The 26,357-nt window shown below is 42.7% G+C and overlaps 1 protein-coding gene across 1 annotated transcript; it reads left to right on the top strand.

The window, feature by feature from the left end:
- Window positions 1–424: 424 nt before the first annotated feature.
- On the top strand, window positions 425–25,119 carry impg2b (interphotoreceptor matrix proteoglycan 2b). Its single transcript, XM_076985286.1, has 18 exons — window positions 425–443; window positions 1,230–1,358; window positions 3,072–3,238; window positions 6,263–6,288; window positions 6,547–6,599; window positions 7,406–9,333; window positions 9,495–9,656; window positions 10,318–10,376; window positions 10,501–10,521; window positions 10,973–11,229; window positions 11,800–11,858; window positions 13,833–14,109; window positions 14,215–16,022; window positions 16,610–16,829; window positions 17,996–18,206; window positions 18,551–18,739; window positions 22,110–22,245; window positions 23,309–25,119. Exons 1-18 carry the CDS (start codon window positions 425–427, stop codon window positions 23,390–23,392), a joined length of 5,805 nt encoding a protein of 1,934 aa, XP_076841401.1. The 3' UTR covers window positions 23,393–25,119.
- The last annotated feature ends 1,238 nt before the right edge of the window (window positions 25,120–26,357 follow it).

Here is a 26,357-nt window from a genome sequence, read left to right as displayed (position 1 = left end):
CAGACAATCACTCGTCAACTGTTCCTTCATGGAAGCGTCTGATTAGTCCCATTTTTATTCTCCAGCATGACGATGACCCCAAACAGATGATATAAGTCATAAAGACAGAGCCCTGACTTTAACATCATTGACTCAGTGTGGGATTACATGTAGAGACATGAGACCATGCAAGACTTTAGACTAACTGTGGCGAGTTCTCCAAGAGGCTTGGAACAATGGACCAGCTGAGCAAAAGCAGCACGCCAGTATACTTAAAAGATTTCAAGATCAAGATCTAGAGAATTAATGCTGTTTTAAAAGCAAAGGTTGTTTTAAACCTTTGTACAGTACTGTCTAGTGCATAGTTTTTAGTTGTCAATAAACTTGGTGTGAGTAACTGCAGTGTACTGTAGTAAACAATGTTTCAGACAGACCTGTGTCCAACATGTACTGTTTCGGACCATGTCAGTGCTTCTCACACAACAGATACATCTAATTATATTATCTCCATCTCCCTCCCTCTCTCCATCTCACTCTCTCTATCTCTCTCTAAATTTTATTCCTCACTAACCCTCCTCTGGGTGGCCGTTTTTTCTCCTCAAGCTCAGATCTTGGGAGCTTGAAGCTCTTTCATTGAATCTTAGCTGCACAAGAACTCACTGGCCAGGCTATTAGGTACACCTTTCTACAGTGCTGAACCTCATTTTTCCTTTTAAACTTCTTTGATTCTTTGGGGCACATATTGCAGGCTCAGAGATTTTGGCCCATGTTGACATTTGCTGACATGATCCATTGTGACAGACAAGGAGTGCAAAATAAAAAGGAAGCGATCACGCCAGTCTCAGGGAAAAAGGAGGATTTAATGGATAACATGCACCAACTGAAAACCCACGACATGATCCAAATTAAGTATACAATGACCAGCAGTCAACTGGTACAAAGACAAGACATATATAGACAAGCAAATGACCGTCAGGTGAGGCGGATCATAGGCCCCGCCCACCTGAGGGAGGAACACAACGCAACAACAACAGGACAACATGAAATACTGCTGTTTTGGACATAGGGGCCGGCACCCATATCGTAACATCCATGACGCAAAAATCCTAATAGGTGTACCGAATAAAGTGTGTGTGTGTGTGTGTGTGTGTGTGTGTGTGTGTGTGTGTGTGTGTGTGTGTGTACACTATATATACACAAAGCGTAAAACTTCTAAAACTGAGTGAGTGATGAGTGATTATGTGTTACAGGCTCTTCTTCAGTAGCTTCTGAACTCAGCAGAAGACGACACACACTCTTCCCCGGCAGAATAAAACTCTGCTCTGAGGAGAACGTGAAGCAGGTCCTACAGAATCACCTGGACTACTTTTACCTACGAGGTGAGCTCTGAAACTGGTGGGGTCCATCGAATGCACTCTGTGACTTAAGCACTGAGGTGAATAATACACCATTAGGATTCAGTGGATGGATTCTGAGGTGTGGTCTGGTTGATTATGTTTGGCTTCTGAGTTAGCTTCTTAATGCCATGCGATTTTCCACATAAACGTACAATAGAAAACATGCAATGAACACAGCGCGCACCCCAATAAAGAGATTTGTGAGAATCGAATGCTTAAGCCAAGTTCTGCCTGTATCTCTGCCACAGTGAGTTTTACCACCTGCGTGCCCACAGCTAACAGGATTAACCTGTAACCTGTAACACTGAGCCCTCAAAATATCATGGTAATGTTACAGTCCAACAAATCTAAGTACCACAGTCCAGCATCACCGTGTGGCCGCTGTAGGTCAGGTGTGAGACGGCTGGAGAGTGATCATGTTGGAGAGTGATCATGTTCACTCCATGATGGTGAGGTTTGTTTGTTGGGTCTCCATATAGAATGGGCCCATCACATTGCTGCTTTTGAAGTGAAGTGATCCTGTGTGTTTGATATGTTTGATATATGATACTGTATATAATATATGATTAATGTGCCTGCAGCATGTAGTAAATGCATCACTGTTTCTTTTCACCCCTTTTTTCTCTCCTGTTCCTTCCATCTCTCTCTCACTCTACCTCTTTGTCTCCCCTTATCCATGCCTCTGCCAAGCTACTTAGACTCTCTTGTACACATTGTAGACATTGATCAGGACTCTGGGTATGCCAGGAAAATGTGAGGTCCAACCCCCCCCCCCCCCCACCCCCCAATTCTGCTGCCCCCCCCTGGCTCAGCAGGCAGGCAGGGGTGATGGTTGGGTTGTGTATGTATGTGTGTGTGTGTGTGTGTGTGTGAGTGTCTGTGTGTTGGGGGGGCAGGGTTGGGTGTGTATATGTGTTTGTGTGTGTGTGTGTGTGTGTGTGTTTGCATGTGTGTGTTTGTGTGTCTGTGTGTGTGCATATGTGTGTGTGTGTGTGTGTGTGTGTGTGTATGTTTGCGTGTGTGTGTGTGTGTGGGATGGGGGGGGGGGGGCTTTGGGGGTGTCAAGTGACACAGCTCAAATGTTATCCAGGGATAAGTGCCCTGACCAGGTCCTGTTTATTTTTCCACATGCACGTTACACTGTGTAAGTATGCGGAGTCACACACATGTCGAAATAGCAAGGGCTTCGTAAAACTGGGAAAACGAAAGGACCTGTGAACGTGTTTGGAATATCTGACGTGTGTGTGGTTGTGTGTGTGTGTGTGTGTGTGTGTGTGTGTTTGAGTGTGTGAGCAGATTAGTAAAATTGTTTCCATTATGTCGCTTGTTACTTTCATCATTATTATTTTCCCCTGAAATGGTGATCCATCATAAGGGAGGTGGTGGGGTTTCCAGTGATGATGTTTTGGTTTGAGTAATGACCCTCTCCTGTCCATCAAACAGTCTGTTTACATAAAACACCAGCCCAGCCCCAAAACTACCACGCTTCACTGCTGCCAATCGTGCTGCAATTTACAGCCTCCAACATTTTACTTCAGACATTTATGAACCAACAACATGAAATCATGTAGAAATTATTAATGGCTCTTAAACAAAATTGATGTTCACGTTTGAACTCAACTGTCAGCGTTATACCAGATTTCTGGTGTTGTAATGGAGTACGGGCGGGTGTGTCTGTGTGTGCTTGCTCTTCAGTGTGTCAAGAGACTGTGTGGGAGGCGTTTAGGATCTTCTGGGACAGGCTGCCTGAGAGAGATGAATACCAGCTATGGGTGGCCAGGTGTCAGAACGGCAGCACTTGTGTCCGTGACATCGGCAGGAACTTCAGCCAATCAGACGAGCACCTCAGCCTCGTTAACAGTGTGGGTGGAACTTTACTACACTCTACACTTCTACACTCTACTACACTCTTTCCCCAGCAGCCTTCAATATTCTTCAATACTGTTCAATATTATGCCAAAAGAAATAGTGATTTAATTAATATATTAATTAGTATATATAGAATAATTATGTAATACTGTGTGCGTTGCGGAGCGAGAAGGAGGGGCTAAACGTGTCAAATTAGTATATTGTAGTATAAAAAGTAGTAGCATATTCAGTAGTAGTATATACAAGTATTATACATATATAAATATTAGTGGTGGGATTTTAACGCGTTAATTTCGATTAATTAATTACAGGAAAATTAACGCACTAAAAAAATTAACGCATTTTAACGCATTTAACGGACGAGACACTTTTGCACCGTGGAATGTTTCTCAGTGCGCGAGTTCCGGGCATACAGATTATGGACACACAATAAGATGATCATGATGGAGATGACTGAAGAGGCTACGCTGGTGGATGGGAAATTTAAATATAAGAAACTTTCAGATGGAAGTACAAACAAAAATAGTGTTATTTACACTTTATGTAGGAAGGAGTTCGCTTATCACAGGAGCACTTCCACCCTTCGTTACCACCTCAACGCAAAACATGTTGCGGCTAAAGCTGGGCGTACACTGTGCGATATTTTAAATCGTGTACTCAGCTCCAGCTCAAACTGTACGACTAAATCGCAGGGAGAGTCGGCTCGTGGAGCTGCTTCAACAGTGCGATACTCTCACGAGGAGCGATTTGAATTTCAAACATGTTTGATGTTCTTGCGACGCTGCGATTTCTGATCGGGAGTTGGTCGTGAGGTGTGAATCGTTCCTCGTTTACCTGTGTAAACTATACGATGCACGACACGCGATTGAGCCGAAACGAGTGAAAAATCGGCTGAAAATGGGCCTAAAATCGCACAGTGTACGCCCAGCTTAACGCGCAGGTCAGTAATGATAACTTAGCTGCTAAATGTATTCCTAGTACGATAGGGTGACCAAACGTCCGTAATTCACATCCTGTGAGGAAACGTCCTGGTTTTTAAATTACCTTCATTGGACCATTAAGACTGGATTAAACTTTCGCGAATGGCCGTAGCGCGCGACTCCGCACGCGTTTACACATGATGCGTCACATTATTTGTGTTGTCCGCTCTCTGTGGTCGAAGATAAATGCTTACAAGAAGCGCTGCGAATTGCGTCAACTGATGCAAGTTACGAACTACCGTCCAGGGGTGAGTTTCCCAAAACGTTCTTAGCGCCAAGTACTTCTTAACCTCGTACGTAAGAACGAGGTGAAGAAGTACTTGGCACTAAGAACGTTTTGGGAAACTCACCCCAGAAAGACAATGTCGAAGAAAATCCAGCAGCTGTATGATGAGGAAAGAATTAAAACGGGTTATTGTGAAGAGTGCCACAAATGTGGCTCTGACTGGGGATCACTGGACCTCTGTTAGCAACAAGAATGATCTTGGTGTGATAGCTCATATTATAGATGATGAATCTATAGATGATGAAGATCCAGTCATTTGCTTTGAGCATGCAGAAGACCACTTCTAGGCACTATGAAGATGCCTATGGCAGAGGCCTGGGAAATTAAAGAAAGTCTACCATCTAAAATGGTATTAAAAAACATCTTCTGATTTACTTCAATTCTTCCAATATCCTGAGCAAAACTCCCTAAATATTGGTCTTCGTAGTAGACTGGTGGAAAAATAAACAAGATGTTGAAGTTTATGATTATGTTCATTGATTCATTCATCATTCAAACTTAAATTAATATTTCTCATGTTAAATACTGAAATGCGATTAAAATGCGATTAATTTCGATTAATTAATTACAAAGCTTCCAATTAATTCGATTAATTTTTTTAATCGCGTCCCACCCCTAATAAATATATATACAATGTTCATAAAAACATGGATGGCAGAGTTTGGTGTGGATGAGCTTGACTGGCCTGCACTGGCCTGAGTCCTGACCTCAATCCGGTAGAATACCATTGGGATGAATTAGAGAGGAGAGCCAGGCCTTCTTGTTCATCTGTATGTGACCTCACAAATGTGTTAATGGGAGAATGGTCAAAAATTCCCAGAAACACACTCCTAAACCTTGTGGACAGCCTTCCCAGAAGAGTTGAAGCTGTTCTAGCTGCAAAGGGCAGACCAACGTCATATTAAAGTCAAAGTCAAAGTCAAATTTATTTATATAGCGCTTTTTACAACACATGTTGTCACAAAGCAGCTTTACAATCGTATGGGTCCAAATCCCTAATGATCAAGCCAAAGACGACAGTGGCGAGGAAAAACTCCCTATGATGGTGGGGATTAGGAAGAAACCTCGGGAGGACCAAGACTCAAAAGGGAACCCATCCTCCATTGGGCGGCCCGCTAGCACAAGTCCATGATTGGTCAATTTTACTGTCATTTGAAACTGGTATTGTGCTGAATTATAACTGCCAGGCCCTCTGTAAACGAACAGCGGGCATCACAGTCCTGATAGGGGGAGACACAGGCTCACAGGCTTCCACTTAACCCTTCACCTTCCAACACAGATTGAATAAACACGGGTGAATAATTTATTTGCTTATATTTCTGTAATTGTTTAGATGTCGATTGTCAAATTGTGAGTAGATAAAAACTTTTTTTATAAATTATATCTATTTAAATTTTAAGAATATTTTAGGCCCTCTGAGAGGGCGTAGAGGGCCCTGACGGTATATATATTTGGAATTGTATTCAAAACGTAGCATTGTTGGATGGAATGAGACATGATGTCCCAGATGTGCTCGATTGGATTCAGGTCTGGGGAACGGGCAGGCCGGTCCATAGCATCAATGCCTTCATCAAGCAGGAATGGCTGACACACTTTAGCCAAATGAGGCCTAGCATTGTCATGCATCAGAAGGAACTCAGGGCCCACTGCACCAGCATATGGTCTCACACATATATTATATTATATATTACATATTTATACTGCTAATGGCTTCTGTTACTGGTTGATTTGTTTTCCTCTTATCATTTCAGAGAATGCAAATTGCAACAACAACAAGGTGAGTTGTCATGTTTTCAGTCAAATATATATTACTTTCCCTCAACCACAAAGTTCCTTTCCCACAACACACACACACACACACACACACACACACACACACACACACACACACACACACACACACACACACACACACACACACACACACACACACACACACACACACACACACACACAGTTTGGAATAAATTGTCACATTTTCACTTTCCTTTGGTTAAGTACTTAAACGTTTTCGTGATATTCTTCCCTTCAACAGCCACAAGACCACAGTTACTCCTCCTGATGATGTCATCACCGTTAGCAAGCAAGGTCTGTTTGCTTATCTAGTCGCATTTAGCAGTACTTTCACCTGTGCCCTATACCAGCACTCCACTACAATACTATGCACTTTAACTTTACTGCAAAGGTAACCAGAAACAGTTCACATGTTAAACTGGTAAATGTGCTTAGAAAGACGCTTCCTGAATAGGTTTATAGTATGTAGTTATAGTATGTAGTTATAATATGTTGTTATAGTACGTAGCTATAGTACGTAGTTATAGTACGTAGCTATAGTATGCAGTTATAGTATGTAGTTATAGTACGTACCTATAGTACATATAGTAAGTAGTTATAGTACGTAGTTATAGTATATTGTTATAGTACGTAGCTATAGTATGTAGCTATAGTATGTAACTATAGTATGTAGTTATAGTACGTAGTTATAGTATGCAGTTATAGTACGTAGCTATAGTACGTAGTTATAGTACGTAGTTATGGTATGTAGTTATAGTACATAGCTATAGTACGTAGTTATGGTATATAGTTATAGTACGTAGCTATAGTACGTAGTTATGGTATATAGTTATAGTACGTAGCTATAGTATGTAGTTATAGTATGTAGTTATGGTATGTAGTTATAGTATGTAGATCAGCTGGCTCAATAGACCCCACAAAGCCTGCATGGGATGCAGCAGTTCACATGCATGTTACTGAAATAACCTGAGTTTAGTTTAGGTAAATACTATATCTAGGTTGTTTTAGCAGATACGTCTATCTTCTACTTCATCTCCCAGTACTATAAAAGGTAATCAGGTCGGTCGTCACTAATCACTTTCTTGTCTCTTTCTTTGCAGTTGAAAGCATAACTTCTCCACAAGCAAAAAACCCAGAAACAGATCTGAGAGATTCCTCACTGGGCACTTCAGAACAAGCTATGGTCCCTTCAATAGACTCCGCAATTGCAACAACACAGAGTACAGTGCGGTTAATCCCAGCCACCAATATGGCCACAGGGCTGGAGGTTGCTTTATATGTTACCACTAAGCCTGATTCTACCATGACCTTGGAGGAATCAGATGAGACCACTCCTGAGTTCTTGGCAGATATTGTTGTTCCGACAACTGGACAGAGGAGATCAGGAACTGAACTGCATGTGGTCCAGGACACCACACAAAGAAATACCAGTAAAATCACAGCAGTTGCCTTTGAGGATGGGGTGGCTTCAGAGGCTACTTTGAAACCTCTTGTTGAAACTCCCGTGAATTCTGATTTAGAACAAATTTCTGTAGCCACAGCTGAAGGTGTAACTATGGAACCTGTGCAGGCAACACAAGCAGTGCAGTCTTCCCTTTCACTTACTCAAGATTACTTTCCTGAATCTACTTTAGAGTACTTTCCTGAACCTACTGAATTTGAACAAACAGTGGTGAATTTGACTGCAAGACCTGATGGCAAACCTGACAACCTGCTGAATAAACTGCCTGAAACAGGTAGTGATCATGTGTCCTGGGAAGAGGTTACAACCGGAGACAGTGAGGTTCAATCTGAGTTAGTTATTGAGGACAAGGTACCTGGAACTGTTGATGAGGTCAGTGATTCAGGAAGGCAGATCTTTTTACAGGAGAATTTACACATCACCGAAAACACATTTGTTGCTACCATTGCTGGGGAGTCAGTGGAAGGCACACCAGAAGTCATTACAATCATACCTGATACTGTTACAGAGGCAACTGTCACTACAACGGGGGACATTCAGGAAGCAAGACCTATAGAAGCTATAGGCCGTGAGGAGCAAACTACAGATACTGCAGAAATCACTCCTGAAGTCACCTATGATTTCACTGATGGAAACGAAGAAGCCAAATACACTATTGATGAAAGCTCACGTCACACTATACCAGTTGCTACTGAGGAGGATGTAACATTCAAGGTCATATCTTATGCTGGTGTTGAAGATATCCCCTATGCAGTCATACCTACGATTACAGTTGAAGAGGTCACATCTGTAGTGATACATGATGCTCGTGTTGAAAATGACACGCCTGACGCTAAAGACCTCAAATCTGAGATTACACCTCATACTGAAGATTACACATCTCAGGCTGGTAGCATGGAGATACTTGGAGAGAAACTGCCTAAAGCTACAGCTGAGGAGAAGAAAACAGAAACGGTGGAGGTGAAAGACAAACCTCCACCTACTAAACAGGAAGACGTTTCTGAACATACAGAAGTACCCAAGATTCTTGATGATTTGGACATGGCAGCACTTCTTACTGTAAATGTAGACATGCCTGATATTACAGCCACACCTGAGGTTCTCGAGGACACAAATTTTCACTGGCCTGAAACCACAGTGATTCATGACCCTCCTGTAGCTGATGTACACAAGGACACATTCAAGGTTGCTGTAGACGAGGACATGCACAATATTACTGAACTTGTTGAGGTCACAACTTTAGCCTTATATACAACTGCAGTTAAGGAAGGCAAACATGATGTAACACAGGTGTCTGGATTTACTGAAGTGCTACCTCAATCTGCTTCTCATTACCCTGAGGTAGCTGGGAAAAAGGAAGAACCTGAAGTCACTGCAGGAAATGACTCATTTGGAACTGAGGTTGAGGGCATCTCTGAAGCACCCGGGGCACCTGTGGAGATGACCGTATCAAAAGGTGCTCCAGGAGGATCACCATTAGTCAAGGATGACATTGTTACAGTGGGCCCAAATGAAAAAAGCATTTCCTCAGTTTTTACAGAGGACAACCTTCTTGATAACAACGTGGTTAGCAATCACTTTTTAAGAATGTACATGCAATACAGAATGGGATTTATTATGGCTTAGCGTTCAAAGTATATTCAGTGGTTTTCTATTTTCTAGATATATGAAGAGGCACTTGACAGGTCCGTTTGTTAACATGAAACATGCATTTCTCAACTGTCCAGATTGGCAGTGCAGTTGGTGATGTTCTGCAGCGACCCCGTCGTCTAGAGGCCGATTATACAGTGCGACTGAATATTAAACTGAGAGGAGAAACTTATGATAATGCACTCAGAGACCCATCGAGCTTTTACTACCAACATCTGTCTGAACAGTTCATCACAAAGGTGGGTGCAGGCCTTAAATTAAAACACCTCCTCAAACTTAAAACTGGACACATCTCCTGTAACCAAAGCCCAAATATAACCACTTAAAAATGCTACTGCTAATGTCCCCAAATTAGCATAATCAAATAACTTTGAACATCTGGAAATTCACATGCTTGGTCTACTGCCATAATTCAGCACCATTATTCTGTAAATCTTAAAGTGTGAACGTTGTATGAAGAATGTCTGACCAACCACTTAATCTCCACCCTCTTCTCCACCTTTGGCATTCACCTACATCTCATTCTCTCCACCCAATTGTCCATTTTTCCTTGCCATATTATAGGTACCTTACAAAGTCGCAATATTTTTGGCTAGATTAATTTATTTTTGCCAGGTAAAAAAACGTTCAGGCCACCTAAATATATGATATAGGGTGGTAAAAACAGAACTGTCCTTATGAGAAAACCTGTTGTATACAAAGAGCTGAGGTTACCACGAATTACTTTTCTGAGTCCAAGGAACTGGTACCTTTGGAAAACTGTCAGGCTGTGCTAAGGAAACACAATGTTCATTACCAGATGGATTCTCATTTCTTAGGATTTCATCATGTAGAGAGTCCTGGCCTCTGGAAATGTCTTAATATCTATTTCACGTCACCTTTTTTTCTCTCTGTCTAAAGATCCAAGATGCCTTTGAAAAACGTCCAGAGTTCAAGAGTGTTTTTGTACTTGAATACAGGTAGGAGCCGATACCGGTGACTTTGATAATTCAATACCCTGCGTGGTTCCAGAAAAGATTGGAAAGATATCAGTAATAATGCTAAATACATTTTTCTCTTTTTTCCCTTGAAAAACTGAACAAGGCCTCAAAAAGACATTGAAGGGTGAGTAACATATTTTTCATCTGAACATACATGCACATCAAACTGTTTTACAGTTTACAAATACTGTAAGCATTTAATTCTCACAGTTCACAATTACAAACACTAAGTAGGCTCCCTGATGACTGGGACAATGTTAAAGCAGCACCAGTCTCACCTGCACAATATTACCTGTTAGTGGTAAATTCCCAGTTAGACAACAGATGTAGAAGGAGGTGTGGCTTGTAGGTGAGGATTAAATATGGGTGTGGTTTGTAGGTGAGGTTTAAGTATGGGTGTGGTTTGTAGGTGAGGTTTAAGTATGGGTGTGGGTTTTTGGTGTGGCACCCCCCCCCCCCAGAATCCCAAACCAGCAAATGGTGTCAAATTCCATTGGTCATATTATTAATAATGCGATGTAGAGGTAGTAGTAGAGTAGTACTGGTTCACCAGGGTTCTGTCTTCTGGTCCACAGAGGTCTGGCAGTGGTGGTACACTACGCCATTGTCTTGGCAGGTGATGGCACACTCATTAACAAGGAGAACATGGACCACATCACCCTCCAGTCCAACAGGGTGGAGAAGTCCTACACGGATCCAGAGGAGCCCATAGGTGTCTACACTATCACAGATCTCCGCAGCTTCATCACCGAGGCGCTGCAGAAGGAGGCCTTCGGGAATAACGGAAACACCACTCTGGATGTGGACCCTGGCTCTCTACAGTTGGAACATGGTGAGAAGTGTTCCAGCGTGCACCTGTGTTTAGTGGGACCCAAGCCCCCATGATTCAAAGAGCCAACGAGGTCTCATTGGCCAAAGAGGTCACAGGTGCAGTCCTAGCTGATGAAACCCTACACAATCAGCTTTTAAGACACAAAAACTGATGAATCACTGTGGAAAAGAATGCTTTCTAAGGTTTGTGAAAACAAATGGAATCTGAATATATTTATTTCTTAATTTTTAATGATAACAATACAGAGTAAGGCATATAAACCATATATTTACAACCAATATGTTATTAAGAAATTGCAAACACTGAAGATGTTTATCTTTTTTACTTCATCTTTCCATAATTGCAAAATGATAATGGATGGCTAAAAGAGCTCTTCTTTAGAAGTTATTTTAGAAGTTCTCTTGAAAAGATTTTAATCTTGCACGCTAAGCTGGCTGTGGCTAGTTTTTTAATCTCTGGGTTTAGCTGAGCAGTCTCAGTCATCACCGCAACCTTGTTTCAGAATGACACAGTGGATTATGCCCAACTCTCCGTGACAGTAATCCAATCTGTCTGCTTTTGGCTCCACAGTGGAGACGCTACAGTCTTCCAAACCGACCAGCCGACTGCACGACTCCGGGGACACGATGGTGAGTCTGTCATCACTGACAGGGCCACCTAGGTCTACAATAAGCACATCTCTCTGTAGTCCAGTTCCCCTAGTCCAGAGACACATTGGTCTCAATGTCCAACTCTGATTCGCAGGCAGAAACGTGTCAACCACTGTTAAATGAAAAATGATAGCTGCTAATGTTGATCATATTTATGTTTTATTACTGCATGATAAGAGCGATTGCCCTGCTCTAAATTCGTGTTTTCAGGGTACATCATTAAAGCTGACTGCAACATGGTTATGGGACAGTTCCATGAGTCTGTAAAAATATTCAAGTCTATTTTCCCTGAGAAATCTCAAGACACAACTAAAAGCATGCCATATTATGAAAATTGTTTAGCTCAATCACCATGAAATACAGAAAGAGCCTGCTTTGAATCTTGAGATGACATGTATTTCTTGCTGTGGGTGATCCGCTTTCCTAGCTGAGTTGAGTTTAATTAGAAAGACACATTTGAGAAGCAAACGCAGCAATAATCTCAGAATTTACTCTCTCTGTTTTTCCCCTTGCTTTTCACAAAACTGCCACTTTCTTCACAGGCCTTATTAAACTGATTTACTGTCTTGTTTTGGCCTCTGCACACTGTTCTGGCTCTAGGAACATGTGTTTCTCTCTCTCTCTCTCTCTCTCTCTCTCTCTCTGATGCACACACACATACACACACACACACACACACACACACACACACACACACACACACACACACACACACACACACACAGGTATTGGCAAGCATGCATGTACTGGACTGACACACGGAGAATTTACTGGTTGAACATCTGAAGCCTATTCTTTATTAAATCTGTCCAGTTTGACAAACAGAATTTTACTCGTGTCCTATGGGCCGGCTGCACAGCTTTGTTTATTATCTGTTGACGTACAGAATGAGGGACAGTGAATGTCTGATACAACAGACTAGTGTAACAGGGCAGAAGCACGGGTCTGAATCAAGGAACCTTGGCCCAAAAGCAGTAAAGACATTTTTTCCCTGCGTTTAATGGCCGCTCTTTCGAGGATAGCCGACTTGCTTCAGTACGACTCCACTTATTACCTGCTCGTCCTGTTCCGATCATAAATAAGGTCAGACACCCCCCGGTACATGGTGCGGCCATAGGTCAATAGACATATATAATGTGGATGTGAGCCCGGTGAAGCTTATACAGCTGTACATCTGGTCATTATTTTTCATGCCTTAACTTGTTCCAGATGAAAAAATTGAGAACTATGAACTATGAGCATATGAACTACGCTGAGTTATGGAAGACGTAAGGTGTTACAGTAGGATTTGTCTTGCTAAGAGGTTCTGTTTGGCATAGCCGGCTAAGAGAAATATTGTTAATATAGTTAATGGTGATTTTGTGCCGGCTGCAGGTATATAATTTTTTTTTTTTTTTCTAACAATGACATGTGGCAGCAGGGAGTCAGTATAAAAGTCTTGCAGAAAAGTCTTATGTGCATCTGAACTTCTTTTGGTGCTGGTGCAAATTTTCCAATGCAGTTACTCTGGAAAAGGTGCCGATCCACTGCAGATCACTGAGGAGTTTAGGAGAAACGTGTTCCATGAAGACCTTAAGAACTACTTAAACTTTTGTCTGTATGTCGATGTTCTCTGCACAGTTTTGTTGCTTAATATTGGACACCTTCCATGACTTAGTTTTGCATACGTGAATGGTACCCTCGTGAGTTCTGTGTGTGTGTGTGTGTTCATTCACCAGAGCAAAGTGCAGCAAACTGGCCGGATTAACTTGCTTTTACCATAACTTACACATCAGAGCTGTAAATTTATCTTCCCACAATTTTGCTTTATTTGTGTAAACCCATGTCACAATGAATAATATAAATCCATACATCATGGTGCAAAGAATGCATAAACCTTGAACATAAAAATATCTGTAACATTTAAATATGTGCAAAAATGAATTGAATAAACTCTTCTGCTCCCTATTCTAGGATAAAGCCCTTGCTGCAGAAAAAACACCACATATTTCTGGACAAGAATTGACCAGCAATGATATCTTTGTCAAAACTGAGGCTTTCCTGTTTGACCCTGTGCAGCCTCATGACCCCTGGATAAGCCCTAAGAGTGAGTTAACTAGTGTAAATGACATCACCATCCTTGAAGAAAGTCCCAGACCAGCTCCTGCAGAATTAGCTCTTGGTATCGTGGATATCGAGCCTACCTTCAGTTCTGAGATGACCAGCACAGCTCCAAGATCAAACACAGAGAGTAAGCATGAGACATAAACTCATTTTTCATTTTTACCTGGTTACTGTCACAGGAAGATCAGCTCCGTTACTTACTTATGCTTGATAGTATTTTGTTCTACTTTAGAAAATGATTCCATCGAAGAAGAAGGTTTCCTAGAAATGACCACTGGTAGCCTAACTCCAGTTACTGTGGTTAAGAAGAATCTTTCTACCATATTTGAAGCAGAGAGTTCCAAGACCAAGATACATCCAGTGGGACCTCAGGGAGTAGAAGAGTCAGTGGACAATGACAATGCAGACCCGGGCTCTGCGTCAGGTTCTGGTGATGACCAAGACACTGACATTTGGCCATGGGTTCCTGAAAAGCCTTCTGACAGTTTAGGAGAGAACAGAGAGGAAGCTGAAGAAATGAAGAATGCCTCTGAGGAAGACCATGAAAAGACAAATGAAGATGGAGAGGTGAAGCTAGCGGCACATGCCCAAGAAATGACCACCGAAGGGCAATTCTTAAACAGAGTTCTCCAAGATATCCACCCTCACCGTCAGTACACAACCACACACCAGATCCCAGTGTCCTTGACTACTGAAACCCCAACAGTGGAGTTTTCAATGCAAACCCAAAAGGTTCCTAGCATTTACACTGACTACTACCCAAAAGAACCGTTCTCTTCCATATCTGGTGTAATGGTTCTCCCAGTGCAAAACTACATCACCCCTCAGGGTCCCAGTGCAGGTAGAGCATCAGCTCCAGAAAGTCCAGGGACTACCGAGAGTAAGGTTGAAGATGAGCTTGAACAGGTTACCACTGGTTTCACATCACCAATAGCTTTGAAGGTAACATCAGAAGCCATAACTTCAGCAGACATTGAATCGGAAGGCACAGCAGCCAAGGAGGCAAACGTGGTACTGACTACATCAGAGCCCACAGATGCTGAAGGATCTGTGGTTGCCTCAGAAGAGGAGGCTACCGCTGACACTGGTGCTAAGGAGCAACTGTTCATTGAGTATGTGACAGAGTTGCCAACTGGGTTTGGAACAGAGTTGGAGTTGTCTAATGCTGGGGTGGAGATTATCGGAGGGAACATGGATATAGTGCTGCAAGTCTCAGATGCTCCAGCTTTAGATGAGGATCCATTCAAAGATGACATTGTGGAGATGACCACCGCATCTATACCAGCGGTCACTGAAGCATTAAGAACTGATGAACCAACCCCTCTGTTTACCAGAATATTTGACTCTGACCCAGCTGAGGATGCTTCTCCACCATACCCACCAACAGATCTTCTACCCAGTAGTCCAGCCACCTCATTTGCTCCTAAAAATGTGACTTCACAGGGTCTGATACAAGCTGTCGTCAAGGACACTGAAACTGGGTTTACATATGTTGCCACTCCTCTTGGACCAGAAGGACTCGAGAATGAGGAAGACTTGTCTGAGACATCTACAGTAACGTCAGACATTCTCATTGGCACCGAAGATGTTCAGATGAATCCCACATCTACCACCGTACCTCCATTCTCCCCATCAGCCTTCCAATTTGCTGACAATATAACTGATAAAGGATTCTCCGCAGACATTGATCCACACAAAGATGGTGTCTTGTCAACCCCTAGTCTTCCCGGTCTCCTTCCTTCCAGTGAAAGCCAAGACCATAACTCCACAACACCGACTCACATTCCAGACATCCATACCATATCTGAACTTGATGTCTCCTTTGACATCTTCCAGTATGATGACTTGAGTCACAGTGAGTATGGAAGTGGTCTGTTACATCGTAGCACCGACAACGATGGCATTGCAAAGCCAACCAGTCCTGTTCGAGCGCTCACGGTGTTTTTCAGTCTTCGAGTCACCAACATGATGTTCTCGGAGAGTCTGTTCAATAAGAGCTCTGCTGAATACAGAACTTTAGAACAGCGCTTTCTGGATCTGGTAAGATGATACCATATTACCATCTTAAATAGACAATTCTATTACCTGGGAGTGAAATATGATCACCAGGTGATTTCAGTTAATTTAATTGAAAAAAAAAGACATTTAAGCACTTTGGTGGTTAATCAATTCAGCTGCGAATCCAGGCCCTTTTTTGATCCTATATATCAAGTGCTCTGCTTAGCCTATTAGCTGTTAGAAGCAAGTATGCATTGGCCTGAAGACACAGGTGGCAGGCGATTTGTTATGCAAAGCTGCTAAAGTCTTTATGTACCATCTGCTCAGCATGGACTTAAAGAGCCTTGTAGTACATTAAATGTGAAAAAAATTAAGGATTTTGTCAGGCTAAGTTAATTGTCACTATCCTTGTCTGGATTTGGCTATGCTTTCTCCAGAATGTTAGGTTGTTTATTCTGTTTACCCCAGAATTTATATTTGATAGTCAATGCTGTCATTGTTCATCATAAAATGTTGCTAACTCTGCTACAATTGTGGTATGTGAAAATGCTCTTATCTTTTCATAACTTGGCATTGACGAGTGATTACGTTGTTATAGTTCCCTTCGATGTGTTCTTTTGTCTCTTTAGCTGGTCCCATACCTGCAGTCCAACCTTAGCAACTTCCAGCACTTGGAGATTCTGAACTTCAGGAACGGCAGTATTGTGGTTAACAGCAGGATGAGATTAGGAAAGCCTGTTCCTCAGGAAGTGACCACAGCAGTCTACCTTATTTTGGAGGACTTCTGCAACGCGGCATTTCAGACACTGAACCTTGATATAGACAAGTATTCTCTGGATGTTGAGTCAGGTGAATAACAGAGCAATTATCTAAAAAAAAAGTCAAATCAAATACGATTTATTAACACCTTTAAAAAACCCATAAGAGCCAAAATTCATACAATCAAGTCATCTGCAGTCTTTTTTCGTCAAAAGTATTTCCAGAAAATAGATTGAGTTAAGCAGTCTTTATTTTGCAGTCTCTGGGTATTTGCACAAATCACAGAGGCTCAGTATCTAACTTGGATGTGGTCCCACATGTAAATAATCAACTCCTATAAAGATCATGTCTCATTTGTCATGGATTGTGCCCAAAAGTGAGAGTAACTCAAACAGGGTTCTGGAAGATTCATTTTTCACTGTGTACTCTAATTGCTCAATTTGAGTCATGGCAAGTCTTCGAATATAATTTTACACTCTCCAGCAGCCAGAATGTGATTGGTAGCAGGCGTATTTGTTACAATAATAATTTGTTAGCATGCTGACATTGTCTGACTGGTGTTCTAGAACAGTCCAACAATACAATTTCTTTTAACGGTATTTAAAATTGTGCTCCAATTTGCCACTTTAAATTAGATCCTAGTCCGAGATTCGAGCTGTGACATACCAGCTAAGACTAGGTATGTTCAGTCTTGTGAAGGCAAACAGGCACAATGCCATTACACTCAGGAATCTGATGATGCAAACTCTTGAGCGTGGACCCCAAATTACAAGACCAGACATGCAGCACTGTTTGTGCCATCTGAGTGAGGAGTGTGTGTGTGTGTGTGTGTGTGTGTGTGTGTGTGTGTGTGTGTGTGTGTGTGTGTCAGGGAGTGTAAGTTTGTGGTTGTCTCTGCTGATAGGCTCATTTTAATCTGTCTGAGCCCTGGTGCTTATCATACACTCCAATAGTAAAATACTCAGACATTTTACTTACTACATTTAGAACACAACATTTTTTGATGCCACAAAAGCTGTATAATTAATTAAAAACCTTTTCTAAGTTGCTAATAATATAAAGGTTTATTCTGTTTATTCTACTGTTAACCTGAATTTGAAAGTAATGTTAGATATTATTATTCTCATATGATACATAGGATAATTATGTGTGTGTGTGTGTGTGTGTGTGTGTGTGTGTGTGTGTATATCCATGTAACATATAAAATCTGTTGATCTGTCAGAGCCCCTGTGAATATTACTGTCCACTGTGTGCAGGTGAGAAAGCAGACCTGTGCAAGTTCCAGGCATGTAACGAGTTCTCGAAGTGTGTGGTGAATCAGTGGACAGGTGAAGCAGTGTGTGTGTGCAGCGCCGGCTACATTAGTGTAGACGGCACGCCATGTCAGAGCATCTGTGACATACAAGAAGACTTTTGTCTTAACGATGGCAAGTGTGACATCATCCCTGACAAGGGCGCCATATGCAGGTGAGATGGTGATGGCCTTTGACCTCCACAACCAAACACAGTATATGCTGGGTAAGACCGCACTGCTAAACACACACCTTGTGTGTGAGCACATATGAGTGTAAGTTTACATAGGATTGTTGGACCTTGCATAGTGACCACGTGTGTAGTTGTGTGTTTCTGAACAAGTTTGGGTGTGTTCTCAGCTTGTAATGATGCAGTCAAATATGTGTCTGTGTGCCTTTTTTACACACACTGGTGGTGTGTTTGTGTGTATTGACCTTCACTTATAAGCGATGGTATGGGTGTGTGTGTGTGTGTGTGTCTGTGTGTGTGGGTGTGTGTTTGTGTGTGGGTGTGTGAAGGTGCCGAGTTGGGGAGAATTGGTGGTATCGTGGGGAACGCTGTGAGGAGATTGTTTCTGGGCCTTTTGTGCTCAGTATCGCCATCGCCACTGTCTCCATCTTCCTACTCATTGTGGCCGGAATCATCATCTTTCTCGCTAAAACACTGCGGAGTCAGTATGACTACGATGACTCCGAGGACCCTCTCCGGTAAGCACACAGTCATGTGGTGTCTACAACACTGGTATCACAATGAGAATGTGTGAAAAAATCTAGGGCTGTTTAGTCTTTTCTGAAGCTTCACAGTGGTCATGGCGTCCAGAGCTAATACACGCCTCAATGGAATGTTGGCTTTCAATTAAAAAGACATTATAAAGTCTAGGAATTATAAACTTCCATTCACTGTTCCTAAGTGCACCTTAAATAGTTAATTTAATATCATGTTTAATATTAATATGTGTATATTATTATTATTATTAAAATATGCTTATTTATATCCCCTAGAGAATTGATAAGACTGCTATGCTAACACAATGAATATTAGCGTTTATCTTGTGTTCAAGGTTAAAATGTCATTCTTACTAAGACATATGGGCTGTAGCCAAATGAAAGCAATAAGGAACCGAAGTTTGGCCTCAGTGTGTCATGCTAGTGCATATCGGTTTACGGGCTTCAGGCGAAATCCTCGACAAACACTGTGGCTGGCCGCGATGTAAATAAGCTCTGTGAAGCGCTTAGCTTTCCGCCGCAGCTCTGGGGACTAGCTTCCCCCTGCCTTGTCTGTCTGAGCTCGTACGCTGCCCAGGGCGGACTTGGCTGCCGGGCTGTGTCTGATTAACAAACAGAGACATGTTTATTAGAAAACATCAACACAGGCCTGATTGTGTTTAAAACTGCTGAGCTTTTCTTTGGGGTCCCGTTCTCTGCCCCAGATGGCTGGGGTTCAGCGAGGGCCTCCGTGAGAACCGTGCTGCGGGGTTGACGGGTGGGGGTTGGAGAGGCAGTTGCTAGAGGTTCAAGAAACAGAAACAGTGTCTAAGAGCACACACTCACACACACACACACACACACACACACACACACACACACACACACACACACACACACACCAGAGCATTCCTTTTTACACACAACTTTCAGGCTGAAATGGTTGGAGAGTAGATATTTCAAAATGTGTTAATTTATTGAATCCACATCTTCTGCTTCATTGGCTGTGGTGGTTTTGTCTTTGTCTTTAAGAGAAACAGAATGGTTTTCAGAGATGTCTGAAGACATCTTCAGATGTGAAGGCAGATGAAGCTTATTATCCTGTCAATTCTCCTCTACTCTCCTCTGAACATAATTGACCAGCGTGACGTGTTGTGCTCAGCGGTGTGCTGGGTAACAGACTTAACAAACCAGATGACCGCGGTGATGAAATCAACAACAGCAAAGCAGAAAGCTGACCCTGCATTTTCTACCACATTGGTCATTAACGATGTTAGGTTGATAAACGTTAACGTTATTATTTAATTTGATTTGCAGTCAACAGTCAACCACACACACAAAAGGGCCAAAAGAGGAGACATCACAATAATATTCATAAAAACATAGATACATTTACATACTCTGGATACTCAAGATACCACCATAAAATCTTATCACCAACAGCTGATCCGTCCTTGCTTATTTGATTAAACATGTAACAACAGCAGGAAGGTTCTAAGTTCATCTATGTGCTCCGCCTTGTTGTTACTTCTGTTTACTTCTATTGTGTGTTGGGCCACTCTCCTCTCTGTTGATGATGCATCTTTGAAAATTGGCCCAAAATGACGCATCTTTGTAAATTGGCACGAATGCGGGCTGGCTCCCTGATAGCGCCAAGGTCCAGTACAGGAACCGGAGGATTTCCAATTCTTCATTGGTAGAGAAGGGCTACTCGTCCACATTTGCTGGCCTCTATAAAGCTGGCAATGCCCAGTAAAGCTGTTGCTTAGTTACGGTCCAAAACAAGGTGGAACAAATACAAAATGGGCCAAATTCACGAAACCTACCACCAGGTTTAACGTGCCGTTAACAGCGAATGACGCTACGTAAGGTTGTTTTGATTTATGGTATTACCACATTTTGACGACATTTACGTATGGTTCATAGTAGATGGTCACACATGCACGTCATCAGCAAAAGTTTGTGACAAAATAGTTAAAAATGGTACCATTTTTTAAAATGGTATCATTAAAAATGGTAAATTTGTGGTCTGTGCAGAGAGCAAAACTTTGCAACTGCAGTAGCAGGAGTAGAGGTAGAGGAAGTTGACTTGTTGAGCAGGATGTCAATGCCATGATTTTTTGCTCTACGAAATGCCGGTCTTAAGAATGGCGTCACTGGCAAAGAACGTGCAGAAAAAACAATGAAGGAAGCGAACGCAAATCCCCAGCTGAAGCTTATGACTGAAGCGAAAACAAAACCTAACACAAAAGTACACTAACTACAACAAAGTAGTGACAGATAAACAACGAATGTAAACAATGCCTTGTGCAGAACCGCCGCCACCTGCAGGCGAGGACTGGAATAGGAACGGTTCATGACTAGTCATCCGTCTCTTTGCTTAGGTCATGAATATGTATTGACTTATTAACATATTGGCCCAGGAACAAGCAGCACAAAAAGCAGACAGACAGTGTACAGGCAGTGAAAGGCACCACCGCCCAGTATGTCTAAAAGTTAGACCCAAGATGCTTCAAATTACTAACCACAAACATCTACGGATAGTGAAAGTGCTAATTCAGGACCATCCAAACCTCAGTCTGGTCATGACTCTTATTTGCTTACATTGGCAACTACCATATGTCTGTGTGAAACTGTTTAAACTGGACATTTGACCACCTTCATTAGCGGTTAAAATGAGAGAAAGAGCCCAGATATGTGTATGTGTTTGGGTGTGTTTGGGTGTAAATAGAAAAAATTCTAGCTGACAGTTGTTTATGTGATATCTTATTGGGGGATCCGAGTGAGACTGCCTTACGGGTCCCCTTGGCTTAAAACGGTCCCAGTGGCGTAAGGTGGGCGTCTAGAAAGCTATCCCAGTCACCGGGACTCGGTTGGCTGTTATACTCCCAGAGCCCTATTCTGCCTGTGGAGGGAGCCAATCACAGATAAACGCTTCAGTTTTTCCACTGCTCAGCTGTCTTTCTTTTTCATTCTCTCTTTCTTTCTCGTTCTCTCTCTGTATGTCTTTCTCACTCCGTTTCTACTCAAGGGAAGAGACAGCAATAATCAGCTTAATAATAACCTCATAGCTCAGCAGAAGGGTCTCCCGATTACTGTCATCAGGAATGTCTTTCTCGCCGCTGTGGTCCCTAGATTCAGTTCAGATCATCCCATCTGATGACTTCAGTCTGATCTGGTTTTCTTCACTGCCCATGTCCAGTACAAAACCTTTCAGTTTCTTCTGTTGCAGCTTTCAGAGTAACGGCCTGTGGTTTGGAAAGCAGATGATAAGACATTAACCAGAGATCTGACCCCTCTCTCTCTCTCTCTCTCTCTCTCTCTCTCTCTCTCTCTCTCTCTCTCTCTCTCTCTCTCTCTCTCTCTCCCATAGACATACAGACAGTGTGGTATCTTTGGAGGGAGCGGCTAAGTTCAACCCCATGTTTAACAGCGACATAAACCCAGGCTCCGGTCGTTACCGACGACGACAATCATCTGACGCCTCCAGTGACATCGGCAATAATGGGGTACGACACATTGCTGAGAACAGCGAACTTGCCAGTGAGGTGTGTGTGTGTGTGTGTGTGTGTGTGCGTGTATGTCTGTTTGTGATACTTGACATGTCGGCAAAGCAGCAAAAGCTGGTGAAAACATAAATACAATAATAAAAGTTTGTGTGTGTGTGTGTGTGTGTCTGATAATGTGATTATAGAACATTAATGCAATGACGGCAGCAATTACATTTGAATTTGAATGCAAGAATCTATGAGCCTTTGTGGTTGTGTGTGAACTGTGTGTGTATGGCAGACAGGCAGGTGTGTGATGGACACAGCCATGGAAGTTCAGCCTCCTAGAGGATGTGTGCATTTCTAAAAGGCCTGTTGCAGTTGTAGATGTTGTGAGACAGTGACACCGTCCTGAACCCACAGTTAGAGCACTCGCTGTTCCCTGAGACCATTACTGAAAAACGTTCTCGAATAACCTCCGTGAAAGCCGGAGTATACAGTGCACAGCGACCAATTAAGACCGATTTAGATTCTCCCCCACCCTCTCTGTCTCTATCTTGTTTGTGTCTGATGGTTTTCCTCTCTGCTGGACCTGTGTACCGCTTGTCGAGTGTGTGCTGGTTGCTAGGAACTGCCCGGGAGTGGGCTGTGGGGAGGTGAAAGGAGTTTCTTAAAAATGCTAACCTGGCATATGCGAGCGATACATCCCGGTGATTTACCGCCTCCTGGCTGTGTGAACGTAATAGAAAACAAACTCCTACGTCTCCTGGGCTTTCAGCACGCTAAGAAACACCTTAAGCTCTGCTGAAGAGCGGTGGTGCCGTTCACTACCTGTCTGCTTTATGTGCTTCTTGTTCCTGCAGCTCTGTGACAGAGCGTCTTGGCCCCTCTGCGGGATGTGAGGTGATGGGTCTCGTCTAGACATCCGTGTAGGTGGGAGACAGATTTAGACAGAGAGGGAGAGAGAGAGATCAGCTCAAGGGCAATGAAAGGACTTAAGTTAATATTCTCACCTCTGTGCTCACTTCCTCTCTCTCTCTCTCTCTCTCTCTCTCTCTCTCTCTCTCTCCTGACATTCCTTCAGGAAATCCAGGACCGTATTCAGATCCTGGATCTCTGCACTGAGGACCAGTGGCCTACGGAGTTTGTCCGGCAGCAGGAAGTGTGAGTCTGTCTGATGTAGCTGGGATCGGTTGGGTGGAGGGGTGGAGCGGTCAGCCCCTCCATCCTCTGTGTCTTCTGTGCCCCAACAGAGCCCAGATTAGATCACACAGAATGCCCCTTTCATTCAGCCTCACCAACAAAGCATCTACATCCCGAGTTCTCTTCTCACTCATCACCTTGCAATTTGCATGAAAAAAAAAAAACACACTTGGAGCCCCTAAACATAATTTGTACATCTGTGCACTATTAAGGACTCAGATTAAGGTATGCTGCAGATTAAACCATGCTGTCAGAGCAGGCACCCACCAGGAACTCTGCTCCATCTGGCTTTGACAAACCAGAATTGTGAATTCATGAAATACAAAGTTCGACCTGAAGAAATGAAGAACCTGAGGGGTGGAGAAACCCAGAAACATCTTTCATGTCATCTCCACACACTCCTACGCTGCAGGGTTACGATGGCGGCGGATCGTGGACGCCGCGGGGTGTGTGTTTCACGGCGGCGTTTTGTAGAACCATCTGTGTGAGCAGAAGGGTCTGTTGACTACTTTTCCTTATGGGCTCTGGGGGCTTGTGGGGTTCACAGGGCTGGCAGACACATCCAAACACGCATTCTGTCTGCAGCGTGGTTACCTGAGCCAGGCGAATCATTTTCCAGACAGGTGAAGAGATACTGAGACCGAAGTATAAAGGCTATTGTTGAGGGATGGTTAAACACACTACCAGTCAAGAACACCACACACACACACACACACACACACACACACACACACACACACACACACACACACACACACACAATCCCTAGAGTCAAAAGCAGGCAATATTTAAACTGGGATTGGAATTAAAGTGGTGGATCTACAAGAAAACAGGTAAATCAGGTTCGAGTTGTTTATATATTGGCTTTTCTGCCAGTGTAGAGTCATTCATTGTACAGATTCACTGACGCTCACGTGTAGATTCACTGAATTATAACTGCAGACCTTTTGAAACCATAACTGCAGACTCTTTGAACATCTCCTGCTCCACAGAAGCCCTCCCATCAGTCCTACAGGCACGCAAGACGGAGCCGAGACAGAACCACGTCTTCTGTCTCCATGGCTTCCATCGACTGACTTTTGTAGAATACTGGAGTTGAAAGCAATTGAAAACAAACTTGACAACCGGACTGCCCTTAATCGGGACAGTTTGTTGGGTTTGGGCCCTGACGGTTCTACACATGCGCCTGTCTGCTTCAGAACAGCCCGTCCCAGTGCGTCCGTGTGTCGGTGCCTTGTATTGCGGATCAATCAGTCACCACCTTTGGCTGTGAAGTTCGGTCGTATGTCATTTCCTGCATCGGGAGACGATGCACGGCTGTGCTTGGGTGATTCAGAAGTGTGGTGTGTGACAGATGTGCTAAGGATAATTAGGTTGATTGATTATTATATAACTGAATATTAGACACTGGCATGGGCCTTTATGTACTGGAACTCCTTTGTAATGATATTTGTAGATTTTTATGTGAAATGTGGACTTGCTCTTGATGTTTGTGGGAACTTTTATTATGGAAAACCTTCAAAAGCCTTCAATGCAGGCATTGTGATTTGATGATTTGCTTCAGTGTGGGTTGTTCTACTTTTTCAAAAACATTTTTTTCGTGTTCTTGATATATTAGTTTTTGTTCCACAATGTACATCCACAACAGGCAACTAAACGTCATATATAAAAATGTTTGTGTTTAGAGGCTAAAGAAAGTTTTCTGTGAATGTCAGGTTTTATTTTATTTAAGTTAGAATCCATGTTCTAATAAAGTTTTTTGTATCCATGTTTTTTATATATATTGTTTTCTGTGCTGTTTCCTCTTCCTGTTCTTCACTTCTTAAATGATCTCTAGTGTGGCTACAAGGAGAGGGGACCTATACAAAACATCTGACTTTCAGGTCCTGACTCTGGGTTACAGAGATTCTCTGAGGTTCTGAATCTGAGGTTCTGACTCTGGGTTACACTGGTTCTCTGATGTTCTGAGTGAGGTCCTGACTCTGGGTTAGAGAGGTTCTTTGAGGTTCTGTCTCTGGGTTAGAGAGGTTCTTTGAGGTTCTGTCTCTGGGTTAGAGAGATCCCATGTAGTTTCTCCTTTCAAGAACTTGATTTTTACCTGATGAGTCTGGTGTTGGAGCCATGCCAAGTCCAGTTGTTAAGAGCACAAATGGACTGCATATGTTGCCTCGGCCAGTGTATCCCACCACCCCTGTACCACTTCTGGACTAGCCTTAGACTAGTCCTGGCCTAGCCCTGGAGTATTGGTGCACTGTGTATTTTGGCTTCCTTAAACCCCTGAGGAGCTAAGGAACTGTTCAATAAGCCTTTTGTAAGTTCAATTAAGCACATTAGAGCAGTGATCAGTGTTATTCCATCTTACTTCATTTTGTTTGCTCATTATGAACATGCTCACTCCCCAAAAAGAGATCCAGGTGATTAGATTACTTTTTAAAAATAATCTTTATTGTCCTGACTGCAGTAAATGGATGTCTAAGCCTGGGGATTTGGCCATAGTATGCACATGCACGTATAAACACACTGCCCATTCCTGGAATACACCTGTGACGACGAAATGACAAAAGCAGGTTATGAGTAGCTAATTCTCCTGCGTCAGAAATAGAAAATGGTCCTCTGACTGGAAAAGTCTTTCTTCTAAAGCTCGACACTCTAAAGATCTAGCTTATAACCTAGGCATATTAATAGATCCTGATATCAGTTTTAGTCACATGAAATCAATAAGTCAGCCTTTTATCATCTTAAGAATATCAATAAGATCAGAGATTTCTTGACAAAAGCAGATCTTGAGAAACTCATTCATGCTTTTGTCTCCAGCAGGGTTGTTTACTCTCATGGCCTCCAAACAGGACTCCCAAAAAAGACAAACAGCTACAGCTGATTCAAAATGCTGCTGCTAGAGTTCTCACTAGGAGCAAAAGAAGTGATCATAT

Source organism: Brachyhypopomus gauderio, unplaced genomic scaffold (genome assembly GCF_052324685.1).
Source record: "Brachyhypopomus gauderio isolate BG-103 unplaced genomic scaffold, BGAUD_0.2 sc37, whole genome shotgun sequence".
Taxonomy (NCBI): domain Eukaryota; kingdom Metazoa; phylum Chordata; class Actinopteri; order Gymnotiformes; family Hypopomidae; genus Brachyhypopomus; species Brachyhypopomus gauderio.
Note: the sequence above shows the minus strand (reverse complement) of the source record. Positions and strands in the feature narration are given on the sequence as shown.

Excerpts from the sequence above, each read along its gene's own strand:
- impg2b (XM_076985286.1), top strand. Across the intron at positions 6,600-7,405 it reads CATCACCGTTAGCAAGCAAG|TTGAAAGCATAACTTCTCCA; the intron begins GTCTGTTTGCTT and ends CTTTCTTTGCAG. Across the intron at positions 16,830-17,995 it reads TTCTCTGGATGTTGAGTCAG|GTGAGAAAGCAGACCTGTGC; the intron begins GTGAATAACAGA and ends CACTGTGTGCAG.